The 22619-nt window shown below is 43.2% G+C and overlaps 2 protein-coding genes across 15 annotated transcripts in view; one reads left to right on the top strand and one right to left on the bottom strand.

The window, feature by feature from the left end:
* Positions 1-679: 679 nt before the first annotated feature.
* Positions 680-18458, bottom strand: pitx3 (paired-like homeodomain 3). Of its 4 annotated transcripts, none has more exons than XM_043679170.1 (4): positions 18206-18458; positions 12718-12858; positions 4755-4960; positions 682-2063 (listed from the first exon to the last, which is right to left on the bottom strand). In XM_043679170.1, the coding sequence occupies exons 2-4, from the start codon at positions 12842-12844 to the stop codon at positions 1509-1511; spliced, it is 888 nt and encodes a 295-aa protein (XP_043535105.1). In that variant the 5' UTR covers positions 12845-12858; positions 18206-18458; the 3' UTR covers positions 682-1508. The 4 variants fall into 4 exon arrangements, with proteins under 4 accessions (XP_043535107.1, XP_043535105.1, XP_043535104.1 ...); XM_043679169.1 differs by lacking the exon at positions 18206-18458 and adding an exon at positions 16235-16575; XM_043679171.1 differs by lacking the exon at positions 18206-18458 and adding an exon at positions 13014-13032.
* Positions 18459-19746: 1288 nt separating this feature from the next.
* The window catches only part of gbf1 (golgi brefeldin A resistant guanine nucleotide exchange factor 1), a 289880-nt gene continuing 287007 nt past the window's right edge, over positions 19747-22619 (top strand). For 7 of the 11 annotated variants that reach the window (XM_043679177.1, XM_043679180.1, XM_043679178.1 and 4 more), the window contains exon 1: positions 19748-19929. The gene's annotated coding sequence lies outside the window, so the exon portion shown is untranslated. Of the gene's footprint in view, positions 19930-22619 lie in introns of all 11 variants that reach the window. The other 4 variants (XM_043679174.1, XM_043679176.1, XM_043679179.1 and 1 more) reach the window with 1 other exon arrangement.

The following is a 22619-nucleotide window of genomic DNA, read 5'->3' on the forward strand; positions in this document are numbered from 1 at the left end:
ATGTTTTAACGAAGCAGGGTTTGCTGGTACCAATGACAGCCCGCAGTGCTAAGGCATTATTATAAATATATCGTCGTTTCATACTCGGAATATGTCTTCTTGCAATGCTTTATATCGTATCATACTCGTCTATAGCAAGTTGCAACGAAAATATAGCCCCTAATATAATTCCCGACAAGTCTCTTTGAATCTGTCCAACTTGCTGCGAACAGGCAGAAATCGTACAACATTGAAATAATGCGTCTGACAGATTGTCTTTGACACACGCTAGCGTTGGTTTGTGGGGAACACTTACAGATGTAGTCTTTGTCGACTTTTTTAATCCTTCGGAGAGGATAACAGAGCAGAGTTTCTGATAGTAAACCTTCACTATTAGACACTATTGGTTGCAGAGTCTAAACAAAGGCAATCTGAATTAATTTTTACAAACGCTCTGCAGACTGAGGCAGCTATAATGTCTCCTTGCAACGGTTTTAAATCGGGTCGTATTTTCTCGCTCATGTCGCGCTTGACAGATAATGCGGCCGCTGCCATGACCGACAGCAACCGGGACGATTATGTCTTTTCTAAGCTCAGTGAATGGGTCATTTCTATAAACCTATTTGGAAATGTCTCCAAAAAAAAAGCCAGATACACACTCCCTAGGCGGTGGTACGGCCTCTCAAGAATAAGATATCGTAGACACACATTGTAGAATCTGTTTATTAAGCATTAGCCAGAGTGCAAATCAAGCTATCTTGTCTGTAAACTTTGGCCTTTTTGGAGATTGACGCGCACAGTAGATTTAAATGAGAAATGCTCGAGCTGCCAGCATCAAGCCAAACCGTTACAAATATTCATAACTCGACAAATTAAGGAAAGACCCACAGAAAAACGAGCCCATTAACCTGCAGCAAATCTAAGATTACAAAGTGGGGATGTGTTGAAAGGGATATGGACCTGTGGTCAAACGCTGGTGAGGCGCTGAATTAAAAATGCATGAAAGGTCGATTTGCGAGAAGGAATACTGCGGCGGTGCGGGACTACATGAGAGAGACTGTGAGGATATACAACAGTGAGTCATTCATAACAGGTCAGTCTTTCCATTCCTAATCTATTAACCAAGGCGCAAGTCAAGTGACCATAGGTATGCAGTTAGAGGACATGCTTTCTTTTAACCTTTAAAAACGCTACTTTATAGATAATTATTTCACATACAAAAGGAAAACAAAAAAAGTTCATTATATATACAGGAGACCCCACATTACAACCTAGAAGGCGGATTGTAATGGTCAAGCATATTTTGGATTGTATATCATTAACAATTTTTTTTTGACTGCGATAGTGACGAGTGTAACACTCTTTTCATGGAAGTTCTAAACCTGTCCAAGGTGAAATGGGAAGCTGTCTTCTCAATGGGACAAACATCGTTTTAGCCAGCGCTGTCAAGGGACTGGTGATGTACATTGAGGGGGGGTCAAAGGTCATATATTTAGGTTGAAACCGAAGGTTAACAACAACCATTAGGCTCATACAGGTCTGTCCACGGCATATTGACACGGACTTAGGTTGGACACTTGGTTCTGGACTCCCGGGTAGCCGAAATTGGTGTGTTGTTTGGCCTTGAGTCTCAAGCTGGCGAGGCTTGAGTTGCAGGTATCTCGGTACGAGTAGGGACTGGCGGAAGATGCATAAGGACAGGCGCCCGCGGTCATGGCCGAGTTGAGGCTGGGGCTGTTAAGGTTGTTCAAGCTGTTTAAATTATTCAGGCTGCTCCCGGGCACCGCCGAAGGAACCATGGAGGCAGGCATGGTCATGGAAGAGATCGAGCTGGGGGGAGAGAACATGGGCTGTGTGGACAAGGGGCCGACGTTCATGGAGTTGAAGAATTGGAAGCTCTTGGCGGACAGGGGGCTGCTGGTCAGATTCTTGGTAGCCCAGTTGTTGTAGGAGTAGCCGGAATACATGTCATCGTACGGTTGCATGACTCCGTTGAACTGGACGCCGAACCCATTCTTGCACAGCTCGGCCTGTTGATTCCGCTCCTTTTTCCTCCACTTGGCCCTGCGATTTTTAAACCACACCTGGATCAGACAGGAAACACTTCATTAATGCTGGCCTGGCCCGCGGGTCATTACAAAACCAGTCATCGGCTAAAATCGACGTTCAGATTATAAACAAAAACAGAATTTGCTGGAAAAGCTCAGCAGGTCTCGCAGCATCTGTGCAGAGAAATCGAAGTTAACGTTTCGGGTCCGGTCCAGAGTATGTTTGGCTCCATATACAAACACCCTTCCTGTTTCTGTAACAGATTAAACAGAGAACTACACAAGCTGGAGCTCCGAACAAAAACAGAAATGGCCATTGAAACTCTGAGGAAGGGTCACTGGACTCGAATAGTTAACTCTGTTTCTCTCCCCACAAGTACTACCAGACCTACTGAGTTTCTCCAGCACTGTTTTTGTTTCTGTGACAGACCACTCCGGCATCACTTAGTTTTAGCCTCGACATGAATGTCTTGGTCGGCATTGTGGAAACGAGAATGGGCAGGATAGCAACGACTTCGAAACCAAACTGAATCCAAGAACAAATTGCAACATAAGCATCATCCACAGCACAGACACGGGCTCGCTCCAGTTCAGACTCTCTTCACCGGGGGATTAGAAGGATTGTAGGGGTTGGGGGTCTCATAGAAACCTGTAAAACTGTAACAAGACTGGACAGGGTAAATGCAGGAGGATGCTCCTCGTGGCAAGGGGGGCACAGTATAGGGATAGACTAGGCTATTTAAGGACTGAGATGAGAAGAAATTTCTTCACCCAGTGAGTGGTGAGCCTGTGGACTTCTCTGTCACAGAAAGGACGTCACAAAATATTGAATGTTTTCAGGAACGACTTAGATATAGTTCTTGGGAGGCCAAAGTGATCAAATGGGATGTGGAGAAAGCGGGAACAGCCATGACCATACTGCATGATGGAGCTGATTGGAAGGGCAGTGCGGCCTACTCCTGCCCTGTGGAACTAGGATATGCCTTCCCTTTCCCTATATTTATCCAGTGTCCTTTTGAAAGTTCCTGTTGAATCTCCTTCCGCCGTCCTTTGAGGCAACACTTTCCAGATCACAATCACTTTATTTTTTCTTAAATAAAAAAGGATGTTATCCCATTTCGAGGTAAAATTCTCTGTGAATCGTCCCTATGAATCGGTTGTCAAAATTACATAATGGACATCAACCCGTATCCAACCCCTGTCACTCTCAGCCCGAGTCAGGTCCAGGGTTTACTCCAAAATGCAACACGAATCGGAATAATTGGTAGATAGCTATAACGTCTGATTTCTATTTTCTAATCATTTGAGAGAGAACACAACATATTATTAAAGCTGCTGTTGAAACTTGTTCTCTCATTTATAATGCAAGGTTTAATCACAAATCCCCGCCGTTAATCACGAGTCGACATGCAGGAAACAGCTTGGTTTAGGTGGCTAAATGATCTAGAAACATGCATTTCCTGAAGATCTGACAGGATTCCCTTGTTATGCACCCTCATTCGGGGTTTCATATTTTACTTGGGCACGCTGAGCTCGGAGAAAGTGGGGACTGCAGATGCTGGAGACCAGAGTTCAAAAATGTGGTGCTGGAAAAACACAGCAGGCCAGGCAGCATCCAAGGAGCAGGAGAATCTGAGCTCCTCTTGAGAGATGGCCAATAATTGTCAGGGCTTGGATCGAGATATTCAGTGTTGGTAAATATCAGATGGTCAGGCTCTGATCCATCAATTACCTGATCTATCAGTTGTTGTAATTACACAGATTCCAACAGGGTCTGAATCAATCACATGACATGGAATATATTTGGGGGCCAGCCCTATGTGCAGTGCCCGGCCTGGGAAATAATGAATAATTGGGAACGCCATGGGAGCGGTGGGATTTGATCAGAAACTTGACTCTCTGTGACACGCTGGATCAACCAAATTATCCACCAGCAACGATCACAGGAAAATGAGTTGATTCCTTGGAATATGCGGGTTCCAGTGTTTCTTAGACAACTGTATGTCCTGGGGAACAGATATATGTTAGGATTAAAGGACCGGCTATGTATTGGGATGAGAAATGTCTTCAGGATCGGTTACATATTGGGGGTGAGTTATGCCTTACAGATCAATGATGCTTTAGGAAGGTTGGCGTGTGAAGCACAGTGATGCTAAAGGCATGGGTTCAATCTCCGCAGTCGCTGATTTGGAGATGGTGCTGGCCTGGGGTGTATAAAGTTTAAATAAAAATCACACAACACCAGGTGTATTGGGAGCGCTGCTCCTTCATTAGATACTCCACAACCACTTGATGAAGGAGCAGTGCTCAGAGAGCTAGTGCTTCCAAGTAAACCTGTTGGACTATAACCTGGTGTTGTGTGATTTTTAATCCAGCGACTGAGGTTATCATGAAAGACTCACCTCCTCAACCTCTCCCCTGATTTGAGGCATGGTGAGCCTCGGGTTACATCACCATAATCGTCTCTCTATCGTGAGAGAGCAGCCTATGGTCTGGTCAGCCTATGACTGGATGTCGTGGGTAAGGGATCAGGTGTGTCTTGTAGATTGGGTACGTTTAAGGAATTTGTTATCTCCTTTACCTTGTACAGTTTCTCTCGATCATTTGAAATCCACCATAGTGCGCTAACGTGGCGTGCGGGCAGATACAAGCCTTTCATTCGGACTCAGTGCAATACTCGGCTATATTCAGAGTCTAAAATTGATATTTGATTCCAGATGGCCTTACCCTCACTCGTGCCTCGGTCAAATGCGTCCAGACAGCTATCTCCTCCCTGGTCGACATATCCGGGTATCGGTTTCTTTGAAAAGTTGCCTCCAATTCCTGCAGTTGTTGGCTGGTGAAGTGTGTCCTTTGGCGCCTCTGCTTTTTCTTGATGGAGGGGTCCTTGGAATCCGACTCATCTGTTTGATTTTGCTGGGTTTTCTCATTATCTGCAGCAGGAAGCGGGATGCTCTGAATTAATCCTGAACCCTGGCCCTTAACAAACAAAACAATCGCCGACACTTGCAGAAATCCGCCTGTTTATTTGGAGGATCAGTGTTTAATTAATAAATGCAGCTGCCTGTCTTCTAACTGACAGCACCAAAGCTCTGGCGGCAGTAAGATTCTCCAGGTACCAACTAAGCAAAGATATCTCAGCCTCAGTTATTTTATCTTGTTAATGCATTTGTGTGAGTTACAAATCGCTACTCGCGGGTTTTTTTTGAGGGTTTGAAAGAATAGATCATTTGGTTTGGAAAGTGTCAGGCGAGTTAAAATTACAGTCAGTCACCAGGATGGGCCGAAAGGACACCAGAGAAAGGAGGGAGGGGGAGGGGAACCGTTCAAAAGCAAATATTAATTTCTATTAGCGCAGGTCTAACCTTTGCGTTAATCTTTACTTCGATTGCAGCATAACTAGATGAAGAATATTCTGTCATTTTGAAAGGTCGTGTTGTTATAAAGGCGCAGTTTAGAATGACCGGACTGAAGACAAATTATGCTAATTACCTTTCGCCTCGATACCCTTCCCCACACGCCCCAACCCACCCACCCCCCGACGACCCCTCCCCCCAGACTCCGTTCTTTGATCAATAGTTAATGATAAATTAACAGAGGAGAATGCTGCCTTACTTTATCAACAATTTATTTCCATCCAGTCCCCCCGAACCGACTGCATCATTGGTGTCTAAGGGGATCGGGTCCATTCCTACCTGTACATTGGCTTTTGCGGTTGTTGACCAGTTGATCGGTGAATTGTCCTTTATGGGCGCGGAATGTCTGAACGCTAGATGACATTTTGCAAACCACAACGCCAGACAGATAAATCTCAAATGCTAGCCTTTTCCTCCTGTAGCTCAATTTGGCTTAAAACTTCGCCTTAAACCTTTTTAAAAATGAAAAATAAACGTGCCTTGCGCTCTGTCACTTCCCCAAGTCAGGAAAGCTTCTCCCAATCTCGGGACCCCACAGAGGGTATCCGTTTAGTTCCAAGTAAATCCCTGGCTCAGACAGGCTGACAAGGGCAGGTATGAGGACCCCCCTGTTCGCCGCCTTCCCTCTAACTCGTGTTTATTCAAGGCTTAGCTTCAGGGGCAGTTATAAATGAGCAAGAGATGAACCCTCAGACCCCTCCTTATTGTGAGGAGCGCGTCAAGGCGGGTCCGCCGGTGATGCAAGCTGCAAAGCTGACACGGTGTGACTGTCAGAAACCCTGAGCTTCCTGGGAGACGGGAGGGTGGGGGGCGGGCGGTGTAAAAATACCAGAAAATCTGGAATAAATAAGGGCTCCCAATGACATTCCTAGCGCTCACCACCCCCCCCCCCCCCCGGCCCCGAATCTTGGAGGAATTAACTGCAGGAAGAGGGCAAGAAACAAAATATGCTCAGCCCTCCTTAGAATTTATGAACTATTTGTACTTTCAGAGGCACCAAATATAGTTTGCATTATTCCTCTTCGCGCTTTACACCGGCTCACTCCATTCCTAGTGGCGGTTTTACTTTGATTAACTTGAAGAAAGTGATGACTTGTATCTCTTTTTTATGATATATGCACTTTCTCTGCAACATACAGGCATCATTGTAATTCTTCACAATGAGGGCAGTTTTCATCCTGTTGTCGCTGTTTCATGAAATTCGGTGGAAACTAACAGCTAGAAACGGCAACTTCCAGTGAACGGAGGGATTTAATGTTCCTGTTTGGAAAAACCCCATCCAATTCATAGATATCTCCCTTTAGAAGAGTTCAAGGACGAGGCCATTTTGGTTTACCTGCTGATAAGTCAAGCCTGTGAAATGATTTTTTAAATATATAAACAAAAAGGAATAAATAAACATCCCCGGAGCGTTGGAATCATTTTTATGACAAGCCCCTCGCTTTTTAGTTTTGGACCTTCATTGAACCTGTATTTTAAACCCGATCAGTAATGATGCAAACTGAATTTCGACCATCAAACAACCGTGCCTTTCAAATACCATCAGAAACCTCTCTCCACGACCATTATTTGGGGTCTGTGCAGTTTCGGGTGCTTTTGCACGGGCGGTTACAGATCACCTATAGAGGGAGAAACTTAAGCTTGGGTGGAAAACTTTTTTGGTGAATGTCAGCAGGTACAACACTGTGCACCTTTCTCAGAGAGTGTCCCCGCTGCTCGGTCAGTGTGGCCTCTTTATTTTTAGTTAAAGTTTAAGCCTGGATACGCAGGTGGCTTTTTTATGGCATCAGATTATCACGTCGTATCAGCAAAAGTACCATCAAATCTCCCAGTGGATATTAGCTTGAAAAGAATTTATGATGTGAAAGTCCGCGGCGCCAGCATCTACAGGTGAGAATTGCCGCAATTCCTGATTTTACTCTTTTAAAAGTCAACTTTTCGCATATCTATCGACAAATTTCAGCAAACGTCGCTCTGCTCGTCTCGGTGTCTGTCGATGTTTGAACTATTTTGTTTACTGCAAGACAATAATTTCTTGGTCTTTACTCTCCATTCTGAAATCAATTCTTCACTTGGGGTGGAAATGCTAAATGGAACAGGTTGAATCCTTCCTGTATCTTCAACGGAAATGAGTGTTTTCTTTAAGGAGCGGGCAAGTTAATGTTCATGGTGTACAGTCATAATATTTGATGTTCGTGTGGCTAGAGGGAAATTTTGAGAAATATTCCTAAATGCCAGTTTCCCTCGATAGCGGCTATTTACAAAAGCAGTCACAATATCTTCTTGTTCAATATTTGCTACTGTCTCTCTGACTGTAAACTCACTCGGGGGAGTGCTTCTGGCATTTGTTCATAAACTGAAGGTTATTTTAACTCGATTTAAAGTATTCACATTCCAAAGTCCCAGAGGTCCCGCCGCAAATGCTTTTCAATCATGCGGAAGGTTAAAACCTGGAGAACGTTCGTCAAACAAACAAACAACCAGATCTCGACATTGTTTTCAAAATTCGCAATCTGGGCACTGCGCTCCTTCTAAAAGATTGGACTGTCTACATACTGTCTAACGGACAAGAGAATTACACTCTCTTATTTTGTGTGTGTGTTTTTAAATTGAATAATTAAAAGTAACACGATCAACACAATCGATGATCGCTTGTGGTAACATTTACAGTCTGTGGACAATAGACTCTCTCAAGAGAATCTGGCATATTAATGGACTGGGTCATTGCTGTGCGTTTATTGGTGCTACCTGTTTAGCCCAGAATGATGCAAACGCTCAGGGCGAAGCAATATTTGATAAGATTGTCTTACAAATATAAGCTCACATCAGTTCAGGCAGCATCCGAGGAGCAGTAAAATCGATGCTTCGGGCAAGGGCTTTTGCCCGAAGCTGGATGCTGCCTGAACTGCTGTGCTCTTCCAGCACCACTAATCCAGAATGTGGTTTCCAGCATCTGCAGTCATTGTTTTTACCCCTTTACAAATATAAGCGCACAGTCTAATCAAGAACTGGAAGTGTAAATGCCCCGGGGATGGTCATTGTAAAACCAACCTTATTGGAAAACAACTCCCACCTGAGAGGATACTTTATCGATTCGGGTTTGTCATAACCATCGAGTGCACAGGCATTTTAATTTCGATAATCCAACGGCATTGTAAAGGAGAGAGGGGTTTAGTAATTATTTAATTCTGGTCTGAAAGCATCGAAGTGAATCGGATGTGAAGAACGGGCCATCAGAGTCCGGGCTCCATCCACTCACTCACTCTCTCCCTTTCCATGTTGCACCCAGAGTAATCAGATTGTAAGAAGGAAGCTAGTTTACAGTTTCTGGAGAAGGGTCACTGGACTTGAAACATTAACAAATTTTCTCTCTCCTCTGATGCTGTCAGACCCGCCGAGTTTCTCCAGCAATTTCTGTTTTTGTTCTGGCTGCATTTTCTCGCGTTCAACATGAAGAGTTTAGGTTCTGTTAATTAAAACCCGGGATAGCGGGGTCGTCGGTTCACTCAAAACAAATACAATACATTTTCGAGCCGTCATTTTTTTTCTCCTTTCAAGATACAGCAGTTTTGGGGGCAATGTTTTCGTCCTGTTGTACTAACACTGTGCAAAAACAGAAATTGCTGGAGAAACTCAGCAGGTCTGGCAGCATCTGTGGAGAGAGAAACAGAGTTAATATTTCAGAGCTGTGACCCTTCTTCAGGCGCTTTCGGTTCTATGCGTGTTAAAATGTCACTGCTGTACGGGGAGGCCCCTGCAAAACTGCAAAATTTTGTCCAAGTAAGACTATTTCGGATCAAACTGTGTAGAACACGGCAGTTCATGTGCAAAATGAGCCTCACTTTGGGAAATGTCGATATTTTGTAAAACAATTGTTTGTATGAATATATTTACTAACGTTCCTCCAACGAAAATTTTGACTCCCGTCTTGATTCGTATCTGAGTGTATGATACACCAAGGTATTGTAACTATGTTTACTCTGGAGTGTTCTCTCTCGTTGCCGAGCTGTTACCGCTGGAGTAATGCTCTAAGTGATTTACACATCCTTAACTCTCTTTGAAAGTCGCATAATCCGGTTCATGTTTAGTGTTTAACCGTCAACTACAGAATAGAGGTATCAGTCAATTTCCAAGTAAACGTATAAACGGTCAGCAGATTTCAGTACACATCATAGGGGCCACTTGAGGTACAGATTATGACAGACCCTCTGTGCTTATAATGTGTCTTATTATTGTTGAACCACCAGAGCGGTCCTTTCTCTCTCTTTCTGTCTCTCCCCTCACACCACCTCCCCCCCGCCCAGCCCCTTTGAGCCCAGACCTCCACCAAATAAAGATGTGACTGATCTGTCAGTGAAAGATTAGCTTTTGGAAAGTAAATATTTTGATGGTTTTTAAACAGAGAGCTCATTGCGTGCTAGATCGCGGCGCCGTCAATCCCTTTTTAATCAACTCGCTTCAATTCAATTAAACAACCCCTCTCCCCTCCCTCCACCCCACTTCTAAAGCTGCGAGCTGTCGGATCTGCTTCGTTTGTAGCAACCTACCCCCGGCGCTGGGGAAGAAATGTCCAAATTGTGGTGCTCCACAGATTTTACATCCGAAAGTCACCCGGCAAGATGAGATTTGTTCAATTCTATCCTTCACAGAGCCGGCTTTTTCTACTAATCCCCATTAAAACTGGGAAGACCATTTTGAAAGGAATCGACGCCTATTTCGACCTTGCCAGTAGTCTACAGTGTACACATAGGAATATAAAAGAGGACTTTATTTTTAAAATAGAGAAATAATTTACCTTTATTAATTGGACACCAACTGGAAGTGTTTAATGCGGGAGCAGTTTGTAGCCTCCCTGGGGCGTGGGGTGGGGGGGGGGGGGGGTGTTCGGGGTGAACCTTTTTTTAACAGACCACATTCTGAGTCAATGCACGCCAGGAAAGAGCAATTATCTTCACTTGAAGGCAGGGATGAGTGTATTTTCTAGCGCGGTTTCTCATATCTCTGTTAACAGTACGGGAGGGAGATCTGATGAGGTTGTAATGCAGTCCTTTGTTTGAGTAGGGGTGTCTATATGTGTGTGTGTGTTTAAGGTTTGACATCGAAATACTTCAAGACTTCGATGCCAAAGCGGGACATGCTTATCTTTGGATATTGAGCTGCGTTTTAATAGGTCGTGTTTATCAGCCGAATAAAAACTGCACCGTTCAATAAGGATCCTGATCCGGAACAAATTCCACAGTGAACTATCAGCTCCAGAATGAAAATATTATTTCAATGGAACTACCAGCTTGTGAGCAGAATAAAATTGGATGTGTCCTAACTGGGAGTGGGGTTACCTCAGAGAGATCCTTAAAAAAAGACTTGGAACAAAGTGTAAATGAATTTTGATTCTTCTGGGAGTTCTTGTGGGAAATTCTTATGACTTACACAGAGATTTAACCCACTTCCTACCTGATGTCTTTATTCCATAATTCCTAGCGGTGTTATATATTTTCTTTACTGGGTCAGATTCCTTTGTTTGCACTTCCACCAGATTATTTCATATAATGCAATTTTTAAAACAAAACGGGCGGTCGATTGGATTGGATTGCAACGAGAATATTTCATGTTTTAATCAACTGACTAACATTTTGCTGATATCTTTCTGTAGCTTTCAGTCGGTCTCTTTCACCACAGAGGGTGCACTCCACGGTTAATCTCCAACACCCCTCCCGCATCGAGACATAACAAACCCCTTCCATAGTGAGGAGGCAGGGCTTAAGTAAGATCATTTAAGACAAAAGGTTTTAAGGACGGGTGCCCTTTGGTTCACAGTCGTGTTCCCTAGGTCCTGTGTTACCATAAGCCAAGATGTGACTCACAAAAGGTTAAAACCCCCTTTCAGCGCAGGCGCCGAGGGAAAATTGGTTAGGATGTTCTGTAATCTCCAAAAGAATTTACCGAAACTGCTGGAGATACTCAGCAGGACTGTCAGCACCTGTGTAGAGAGGATCAGAAATAATGCTCGAGTCCAATATGAGTCTCCTTCAGAACTTGTTCGCTTTCAACTCCCAGAACTTCTTCTGAAATCCCTTCCGAAAATGCAATCAGTTGGACTCTCAAGTCTTAACTCGGTTTCTCTCTCTCCGCGGATGCTGCTGGACCTGCTGAGTTTCTCCGGCACTTTCTGTGGTTATTTCAGATTTCCAGTATCGGCAGCGTCTTATCTTTCTTCGGTTGGATTGTCAATGTCCTCGGGCCGTTACTTGGGAACGAATGCAAGTGTTTAGCTCCGACAACTGAATCTAGAATTATAACTCTGAGCGCGGGCTGAACCGGGCCAGGCAGAGCATCCAGACACAATCATGTCAGAGTTATGATGAAATAGGGACAGGTTTTTCTGCACCTAGCCCATTAGGGCTACCTCCTCTGTTCTCAATTCAATCTGGCTTGTTTAATTCTTCTCGAACGGTATTATCTAGGATCCTATTATCTTGGGGCTCGCTCACCCCAAAGGTTCGAAGGCTACTGGCCCCTTCACCCTTGGGCCCGGAGCTAAAGCTGCGAGCAAACCCGCCTCGGTCTGTATCATCAGCATGTAACAAGCACAGTAAACATTAACAGCAATTAAAAAGTTTGTGGATAACAACCAGGATCTGAAAAATCGATTTGAGTTTGCATCCAAAATAATGTCAACTTTGAACTGTCTCACCAAGTACTTTTATGCATTTTATAATTAAAAATCTGGAAGAGAATTCTTTACCAAAGTGAATGCTCACCTGTAAGGTTCAGCGACAACGTATTTTAACTTTACAAAAACGAGAAAGGGCGGAGGACCATGATGCAGTAAAAGTTGTCATTCTCACACTGCTATTTGTGGGAGCTTGCTGTGCGCAAATTGACTGCCCATTCCGACACAACGATACTTCAGAAATACTGTAAAATGCTTCGAGAGGTCGTGTATGGCGCTATATAAGTGCAAGTCTTTTCTTTCTCCAAAAAGATACTGGGGGCAATCGCTCTGGCCTGACACCCTTCACTCACCCCGGCATCCACTAGAGGTCGCCAGGTTTGACAGTGGATTATTTTCAACAATTGAAACGACCTCAGTTCTTAGGCCTTTTTATCCTCTTCATTATCCACCACCCTTCCTTCTTTCGGTAATTAGCCCGCTTTAGGGAGGCTGTTTTCAGGTTTCCGCCTTTCATTTTTTAACAGCCTACCTCCCCACCTGCCCTGCCTCTGATGAGCTGCAGTTAACCCGTAATTGTGTTCAGAAATGTTCAGAAACTCACCACTGCTCTCTTGGTGGGTCTTACAAATCGGTTCTCGCTGTGGGGTCCCAGAGTCCGAAAGAGTCATAGGGCTGTGATCAGGAGCGTCCGAGTCGGTCAGAACCCCGCCCGACAGGTTGTATTCCATTCGATGAGCCTGTCCTGCAGAAAGAACAAGGCAGATTCATAATCAACAAATCCAAAGACCCCTGCTCCCCCAATACACACGCGCCTTGGGCGAGATGCAACGCACTGGCACCGGGCTCTTTGAGGAACAATCCACAATGATGATATGAGAGTGGTTTGACTATTCTCACCTGTGAATCAATCATTTTCCTAAACTGGAATTTGGGATGGTTGTACTGCGCAAGCTCTGGATCCGATTGGAATTTAGATATGAGCCTCGGAAAAGGGGGGCAGTCGGAATATTGACAAGGATATTTCTATCATTGGTTACCCAAATCCCAGCTGTGATTCGTAAAATAGTTTCTACTTCTTTATAACTATTCGTTAAAATCTCGGTCATCTTTAACGGATATGTTGCCAGGTAGTGGACAACCTGTTTCCTTTGTTGTCAATATCAAACCAGTTTCATTTTTTAAACATTCAGAGACAATAAAATATATGTTAAGAGATTTTGCTTGCAGTCCTTCGCTCTATTAAATAACCCATCTTTTGGTCCCAACAATCAACGAACTTATTCATTTTGTAAGGTTAATTACTATTTGTGTGTTATTGAGCACCGCGCTCTTGAGAACGAAACGACTGAATAAAGTCTGAGCGAATTCCCAGCTTTTGATTATTGCAACGATGTCATTTAGTTTAGGGTCTGTGCTGTGTATATTTGCAATTGATGCCGTGTCAAAGCTGAGAAATCTGAGCTGATTTAACTGCTGAGCCTTTCTATTATAGTCAACAACGGAAAGCTTGGTTCTTTTGTTATAGGGAAACATTTTCCCAGTACTACGTGCCTTAAACTTGCCTAAACAACAGTCACTGTATTCCATAAAATATTTTATTGAACGATATCGCGAAGAGATATAATACGATAGGATAGTAATATATGTTATTTTTCCTCCCTGAAGTAAAAATACAGACAGTAAAATCGATCGGCAATCCCAAGGTTTGAAACGACATTTAAATAAAAAGCTTTGTCACCCAGAATGACACTTGTATAATTCAATATCGAGTTTGGCTTTGTCTACTGCATTCGGTTGAAACCATATGACAACACATTGACAATTGCCCCGATTATTTTTATTTTATCCCAAAGTAAGTATTTTGAGGTATTTACAAGACGAAACTTAGGCTAGAAATAATGCTTGATCTTCTTTCTGACCATCGAATTATATAGAGTATGTACCAATGTATATAGCGCCTGTCACAACATCTGGACATTCCAAAAAAGCGTTCTATCGTTCTGAGGTATTGTTACTGTTGTAATATACATCTTTCATACTTCTGCTATGGGGATGTTTCCTGGGTTCGAATTGTTTTCTTTCGTTCCTTGTCAAAGCACTTATTTGTCAAGCTGCGAGTGGAGAAATCAGCACCTGGCGTCAAAACTTTAATATCATTTTAAATAAATACAATCCCAAAGACTCATTGCGCTGAAACTCCGGGCTGCCATACTGTGCTAGCGAGGGTCACCCTGTCTTGGCTTCGGGTAAAACAATAACGGAACATGTGTTGTTCACAACCTGGGTTCAGGATGTATTTATAATGTCACTTATAGGAAAAAGCCAACAGGATAAACAGAATATCCTCCGATACATGAAGTCAGATTCTTCCGCCTACGACCAGAGACATAGCTATGGTTTTATACAATCAGAAAACACCTTCCACGGAGTAAAGAGAGAGAGGGAAGAGATGATAAACGCGTGGTGAATTAATTTCTTGGATTAAGATTTGATTAAGATGTGTGTCAATTTGCCGTCCCATAACTTATTAAAATGCGGCGCCTCCCGGGCTGTCCCTATATATACAATATAGATATACAGGGAGAGGGAGCAGATGGAAATTTGACGGAATGTTTGTTGATGATAATTTCAGCTCTTCTGCACCTATTTGCATCTGATTGTGTCTGTCAGACGCGTTGCTTTTCGCCAGAGCTGCCTGTCTCAGGGTGGGGGGTCATGCAGATCAGAAACAACTTCATTTAATTCCAAGTCACATTTATTATCCAATCTGTTTGGACGCATTAATATTCAATATTGAGCCGAGACGGAGCTTATTCGTGTTCCAAGTCGTTGTGGAGTTAATTCAATGTATTGGGAATGAGAGGTGGTCGTGGGTGGGTGGAGGGGTGGGTGGGAGGAGGTTACAGACCAATACGCCAATGGTCCTCACGGTCTGTTGCATAATATTAGGTACAGGGAACAAACGTAACTGCAACCGGCAGGTATTTTTGCTGATGTATCATTGAAAGAATTTTGAAATCTCCAACTGATTAATCGCAAGGAAGAGAGATGTTTGCTGAATGAACACCATCTCCCAGTTTACTGTTGGCCCTGTCCTTATTTTCTACATTTTCTTTAACATTATAATTTTTCCTTCTCCCTAATGAAGTGATCCGGGAGGGTTCACTGTCCAGAGACACATATTTTGGGACATTGTGCAGTGAATGCACACGCACAGTATCTGGGTTTCGTTCGGACTTATAGCCGATTCCGATGACTGTTCTGAGAATGTTCAAATTAATTATCTTCGCTGCCATTCCCGGGTTCGCTCAGTCTGTGATAATGAGCCCGGTATTAATCCTTTGGAAAGGAAAGTAGCCCCGTGTGAATGTCATAACGAACGTTAGTCTCAAAAACTCGCAGCAACCCGCTCCAACTCGACTGAAACAACTCGCGTTTGGTAAAGCTTCACGGAAGGTGAACAACATAAGAGATCTCTCCGTTCAGTTTGCACGCGCCGATTCCCTTTTTAAAATGTAAACATTTCCAAAGTATCATTTCTCCACTGCAGTCTATTTTGGCAGAAAAAAAATCACCAGTTTTAATCGTGTGGTTTGTTTTACTCGAGCGACTAACTCCCGCTTACATAGACAAGCTCCTGTTTCATGGAGGTTTCTTTAACGGAGCCTGTGCATTTATATTTAAAAGGGAGCAGATCGTGTGAAAGTATTTGCAAAAATAATTGACCCTTCTACCTTAAAAGCCTGAGGGCAAAACGAAGATGCTGGCTATATTCAAAATGTCTAACAGCCTCTGTGAAGACCGACGCAGTTATCGCTTCGAGGACAGTATCACATATTTGTATGTCTAGCACTTGCTGCTTTTATGCCAGATTTTTATATTTTCTCAAATAAGTACGCACCAATGATACGTTCATAATCGACGGTGAATTTGTTCTAATGCTAGCGTGACAAGTGCAGATTGATATTCAATTGGCTCCTTTCTACAGAAATTTATTTCGAAATGCAATTGATATTCCCATAAATATTTAGGTGTTAAGTGTGAATTGCGTTCGCTGCAAATTTATCTAGACTCGCCTCACATCGCGCGCGTACCCGGAGTTGTGTGGGGACACTCACCAGTCATCGCCAGTGAACACGGCGTCACTATTAACTGAAAAACTCCTTATATTTTCCTGCCAGGCTCACAGTTACTGGGCGGGAGCGACAATTCCTCTGTGTATGGATAGAGATATTTCCCTCCTTCTTAGGACGCCCTTTGTGGTCTCGAGTACTTTCTCCAACTTGCTCGTTGTCTCTTCCAGGAACCGTACTGTAAACTTATGGGTCTTATACAGAGTCTCCCGTGGCTTAGGCGCACCTGCCAGCCATCAATTTTCCACTTGGAACCGCTCGACACAATTGTGAAAGATTCCTTTTGTTCCCAGCCCAGCCATACACGGCCAGCGGAATGCCTGCATCTACATTGTCCGACGAAACAGCAAGCAGTTTGCTTCTGGGGCCTACCTGGATTGAAAACTAGCGCAAGGCACCAAGCCCACTTTCAAACGATCTGCCCTAACCCTTTGCTGTGCTCCACTAAACGCAGAGTTCCCGGCAGCACCCCTAATTAAGCGACTGTTACAACTTACATTGGCAAACTCATATTAATTTTAGGAAGGACCAAAAAAATCTCTAAAATTACTACATGGTTTTTTTTTGGAAACGATCTTTTTAAACTGCTTTGGATTTCTAAATCTCTTTTGGTTTAAATAAAAGTTGGAGATTTAGGATATTTTCTGCGCCTTTTTGATGTCAGGTTTTAAAAAAGATATTGGCCTGGTTAATGTCAGAGAAGTAATAATGTGAACACTATTCAATGCCGTGTGGCTCTGACGGTTCTAGACGCGTGCTCGGTCGAAGAATGCATATTGTTGCATTTGCAGCTGCCCACTAAGCAAAAAGGGTGACATAATTTCATAAGAATGTTATTTCTGCGCAAAACAATTCTGTCATATTCTTGCCAGGCAGGGAAAAAAATGCCTTATTTGTGCTTTCATATTAAATCGGTAGGTTTCACTAACAAAAAAATACCCAGCAATCGAATCCACTGTTGACATGTATTCAAGGTGTGTTTTTACACATCTCACATTTATTGCAAACGTCTTTGAGGCTGGAATCTCTGCCTGACGTGTTTTATTTAGATCTTACGTCTGGAAACAACTCTCAAGTACACCCATCCCTTTCAATGCTCCCTTCATCCACAAACTTGTTGAAATTGACAGTTACCGTTTGAAACCTGTTTCGGGTTATGTGGCCGAGTAATTGTTATGGAGTTTCCGTCCTGCTGTCAAATTGTTTTTTCTCTCTCTCTTAAAGTATCAGGTTTGAAAAGGGAAGCTGACCGCTGACTCTATTGGTTAGTTAAAACGAGGAATTTAGCATTCAGCGAAAGGAAAACAATCCGTTTCGGAATATTTTCAATTTTCTTTGACACATTAGCCAAGAGAAATAAAATTCGCTTTCGGTCTAAATGGAGAAACGGTTGTAAACTGTGGATCATTAATCATTCTCAAAATATCCTGTTAACAGGCCTTGATAGCGAGCCCTGGACATAAGGTAATAGGTCATTCTGTCTTTAAAGAGAATAAATCACAGGCAATCTCGCGTTTTTGGATCATTGCTAACAGGGTCAGACGTTAGGAAAGTTCAGCAACAATCCCAAACAGACACTGAAATGAAGCACTGTTAAACAATGTGCACAGTCCCAAAGCGCTGCCTAAAATACACGTAATTCACAGTAAAGCTGAGCCATATATCATAGATTCAATTCTGGGAGATCTCCTGATTGAAGCAATAATCCGTTCAATTGTATGACTCTATACATATCCCTTACAAATACGGATACGAGTTATTGAGAATTCACAATGACCGACACAGCTCGGTCGCCCAAAATGCAAACGGCAACTCAAAGCACAAAACAAGAGGCAGAAACTCAAGCATTTATCGATGGAAACAAGTCGATACCAGCAATCACTTATAACAAATCCCTCTTTAAATGAGTAAATCCGGGGATAGGATAAGTTTACCGAAGATTAGTGGTTGCTGTACCTGTCAGAATTAAGAGCCCCTTCGAAAACACGCGGCCAGGTCCTTACAGTTGCACCAGGAGTCTCGGTGAAAGCCAAGCTATGCTGCAAGGATTGATTTTATGCCAATATCATCGGCAGCCACGAAACGACGCGACCACTGTGAGTGAGCGGAGAGGTCCAGCCCACTCGAGTAGACTATAAGTCCCAACCCCTCTGATTCATTCAGGAGGGTTGAGGGAGATTGGATTGAATCTCTGCCTATGCATGAAGCCATTAAAGGCTGACAATTAACAAATACACAGCCGTGAATATGGGGATCGGGGGGGGGGGGTAAGGCGGAGGCTTTTTTTGGCTTCCAGAATCTACTTTCTTCCGCGTTATGGACGGTTTGACAAATCTGTTCATTTATCCGCCGGAAATTCAGACACACGCCTGATTACAGGGAGCGATTTTAGGCAGCTGCCCTTTTAAGATATTCATCTGATGTTGCTAATTTCATAAACTCGGCTGACGACTCTTTGAAATTTCACCTCAGGGGAAACAGATCTCCCTGAGAGTACAGGCAGCTTCACGGTCAATGTTGTCCACTTCACATTCACAATAAAGACACGAAGGACTGGGTCAAAGTCTACAATTTTCTTATATGCCATGTAATAAACGTTGGTAGGGGTTATTGCGGCGTATCAGTATTGCTCTTACCTCTGAGCCAGGTAGGCCTGAGTTCAAGCCCTACCCACTCTAGAGGTGTGTAATAATAAGTTGCTTTTAAAAAAACTAAATGTTGGTTGCTTTCCCTATATAAGTCAACTTGAATCAATTTTGACTATGAATCAAAATTTGCGAAATCTCAGCATCCAAACAGTTTGACCTATTCCCATCAGATTTACTCAAATGCCTATTCCAACATTTGCAAGTCAGAATTTGTCCTACGAAGGGGATTGCGCTGCCAAGAGAAAGTAGGACTATAATAAACTTATGAATAGGGATAATTATAATGCCCGTCACACCCTATTGCGCATGGCAAACGCGAGCAGTGTTCCCAAACGCTAGGAATACTGTTTCAGGAATTAGTTAAACGTCGGCAAAAGTGCATCACAACAATGACAGAAGCACAATATTCTTGCAGAGCGGGTGCCACGTCATTCCGCGAAGTGCCAGCAAAGAGTTCAGGGTTCACTGTGGATTGTGTTCAGGAGTTCACAGCAAGGGCACAGGGTCAGAATTAAACCACACATGCTGAGAAATTCCATTGCATCGAAAAGAAAGTGGTCTGATGCTGCACAAACGGCGCCACGAAAGGTGAAGCAGGTTCCAATCAGTTGTCAAGCAGCAACCAACCCAACAGCAACTTCTACTCTGTTTGTGGAAATAGGAAAGCACCTTGACCCAGCAGCCTCTGCGAGCACGACCTCTGTAGCGTCAACCGAACTTGATGAAGTCGATGTACCGCCTCCCGGCCGACGCCTATTGGCCGATGTCGCCGCCGGCCTTCAGAATCCTGGCGTTTGATTGGTCAAATTCCCCCGCCCATCATCTCAGGGGCCGTCAGCAGATTAGGTTGACACGACGCTCCCCGTTCCTCCCCTTCACACGCATGCGAACCACGTCACGCAGGCCGTACCGGTTCCCAGGGAGAGAGGTGCTGCCGGTACCGATTGTGCAGCTTCTCGGACGGGCCGAGAAAAAAAAACAAACACCCTTCGCTTGTCAGTTGTGACTGCGGACTGAGATGTAACTCGGCAGGTTAGCGATGGGGGAAAGCTGCATGTTGTCGGTGCGCGGGTGTGAGTGTTCCCCGGGGTGGGGGGTTTCTCTACCCCTTCCCGGCTGTGGTAACTAGGCCGCCATCTTGGATGTGTTGGAAATTTACCATTCCCCCTCCCGCATTAAGTTTTTCCCCTCTTCCCAACCTCCCTAGGCTTCTCCCGTTCGCAGTGCAAAGAAGTGAAAGCTATTCTAACTCCATCTCCTCCCACTTTCCAAAACGAGGATTGGCTCCTAGCAGAGGCCTGACACCCACCAAGGCCTTCATAACTCTTCCCACCTTCCTCTCTCCAACCCCCCCCATCCACCCAACTACTTCCAGCTGGAGTATTTGTCTTCCCCCTGTGGGTACAATCCCACAGAAAAGACACTAGGCCTTGGGGGGCATTCAAGGGATATTTACAGAATGGGACCAAGAACTTCTCTTATGAGATTCTCCTTGGAGTCCAGATGTTCAAAGTCATGAAGGTTTCTGATGAAGTAGCCCTGTTTTCCCTAACAGAGCAGTTGGTGATCGGCATTCTCCTGAACTGTATGCTTGTGCATTTTGTTTTGTCCATCTGTGCTTATGGAAGACAGACTAGCGGTGAGATCGATAATCATATTGAATGGCGGAGTGTTCTTGATGCATGCGGTGTTCCCATTGTCTACGTTTCATCCTCCTTTTGGAACTCATTAGGCTCTAGGGCTGCCATCAAATTATCAGACTGGAATAGGTGTATTGTACCAACAGCAATTAGTTTTTGAGCTGATATGATGTCTGCAGGAACTATACCCATGTTCAACCAGTTACCTTGATCCTCACTGCATTTAATGAAAGTTGACGTACGCTTGATATTGAAAGCTGGGTTCTGTCCTGGAGAGCAGCTGCAGGCTGGACCAAACCACTAAGTACAATTGATGTCGAGTTTTAGGAAAATGCCCTTGCTTCCAGAATTCTGCAGAAACAGTAGCTATTTGCATTTCTATAGTGCTTTTAAGTAGTGTTTATCTCTAGGGTATTGTTGGGTATTGTTAAAACAAAATTTTATGCTACGTGATGTAAACTGATATAAGGGCAGATTACGAAAGGCTTAGTCAATGAAGTAAATTTTAAGAGTATTTTAGGGGAAGAAAGATATCAGTTTGAAATCGAGATCTCTAGAAAGTTGAAATCTCAGTCAAGATCTTAAAAGTAGTTTAGAATGAGGAATGTATATGAAATACCTTGTTTTCTATGTGAAGATTTAACATCAAAGATTTCATTAAAAAAGTAAAACATTTTTCACAGTATCAATTTGGCAAAATGTCAATACAAAACAATAATCTGCATTGTTTTGAGATTAATAGTAAGATAGTTCAACATGATTATATACATAGGATCAAAATGTAGCTGAAGTGACTTGAGCTTAGTACAATCTTAAGGTTGATTAACTGGCTAATATGCACCCAAATGTTTATTGTTTATATCAGTCAATCTTGTCATTTGTTTACAAATGAACCTGGTTTGCTACTTTGACTGCCAGTAGATGAGTAATGGAGGTGACAATACAATCAAAGTGATATTGACATGAGGGTTAATTTGCTACATATTTCAATAACGCACCTCCAATAATTGCATTATGTTATTTAGTAAACTAAAAGCTTAAATCCTGCAGAAAAAGTGGTCCAACTCTGGCTGAAAATTGAAGGTAAAAATAGTACAAGATAAAAGGAATAAGTTTAAAATTTTACCAAAAGAAGTAGTAAACCTGCAGATTTGGAGGATTTTCGCTGTGATATAGACTGGCCAAGAAATCGACAGAGAGCAAATAGAACATGAGTAAGCTAACAGGTCACAAAGACAGACTTTGAAAGTTGGAATTTTGAAATGTTAAAAAGAAATGAGTGAGAGTAAACTTTGGAGGCAAAGACAGCAGAAATTTTAATTGGAATATGGAAATAGGGTCATTAAGCAAACACTTTGTATTTGTCTGCATGGTGGAAGACATTGAAAACACCCCAGAAATCATGGGGAGCAAAAGATCCAGTGGAAATAAGCAGTTCAGGGACAATTTCTCCAGCACTATCTTTACAAATAATTAGAATTAGAATCCCTTCAGGCCCTTCAGCCCAAACTGAACCTCTGAAGAGTAGCCCACCCAGACCCAGTTTCCTACATTTAACCCCTGACTAATGCACCCAACTTATATATCCCTGAACACTGTGACAAATTTAGCATGGCCAATCTACCTAATCTGCAAATCTTTGGATTGTGGGAGGAAACTGGCGCAGACACAGGGTGAATGTGCAAACTCCACACAGACCAAGTCTGGAATTGAACCTGGAACCTGGCGCTGTGAGGCAGTAGTGCTAACCACTAGGCCACCATGCTGCCCATGGATGAGAGGAACTTCAAATTGATAAATCCCTTCGATCTTATGGCCTGTATCCTAGCATTTAACTCTAGACAGTTACAGATATTGTAGACACTTGCTGAATTCTCTAGATTTTAAAATATGCCAATAGAATTGAAAGTTGCAGACAATCTGTTACGTGACAATGGAGGTAGTTTGTTGTTTCTTCACTATATCAGTCAGTTCACCCGATATCGGTGTTAAGGGAATAGTAGCTATGGTAACAGGGCACTTGGAGAATCATGTTATTATCAAGAGTCAACCTGAGTTTTTGAAAGGTAAGTGGGATTTGAC

The sequence above is a fragment of the Chiloscyllium plagiosum genome, chromosome 38 (genome assembly GCF_004010195.1).
Source record: "Chiloscyllium plagiosum isolate BGI_BamShark_2017 chromosome 38, ASM401019v2, whole genome shotgun sequence".
NCBI classification, from domain to species: domain Eukaryota; kingdom Metazoa; phylum Chordata; class Chondrichthyes; order Orectolobiformes; family Hemiscylliidae; genus Chiloscyllium; species Chiloscyllium plagiosum.

Bases quoted from the DNA above. Each gene is read 5' to 3' on its own strand.
- pitx3 (XM_043679169.1), bottom strand. The intron at 4,961-12,717 runs GTGAGTTTCTGA...TTCCTGCTGCAG, and splicing joins GACCCACCAAGAGAGCAGTG to ATAATGAGAAAACCCAGCAA. The intron at 2,064-4,754 runs GTAAGGCCATCT...TGTCTGATCCAG, and splicing joins TGACCGAGGCACGAGTGAGG to GTGTGGTTTAAAAATCGCAG.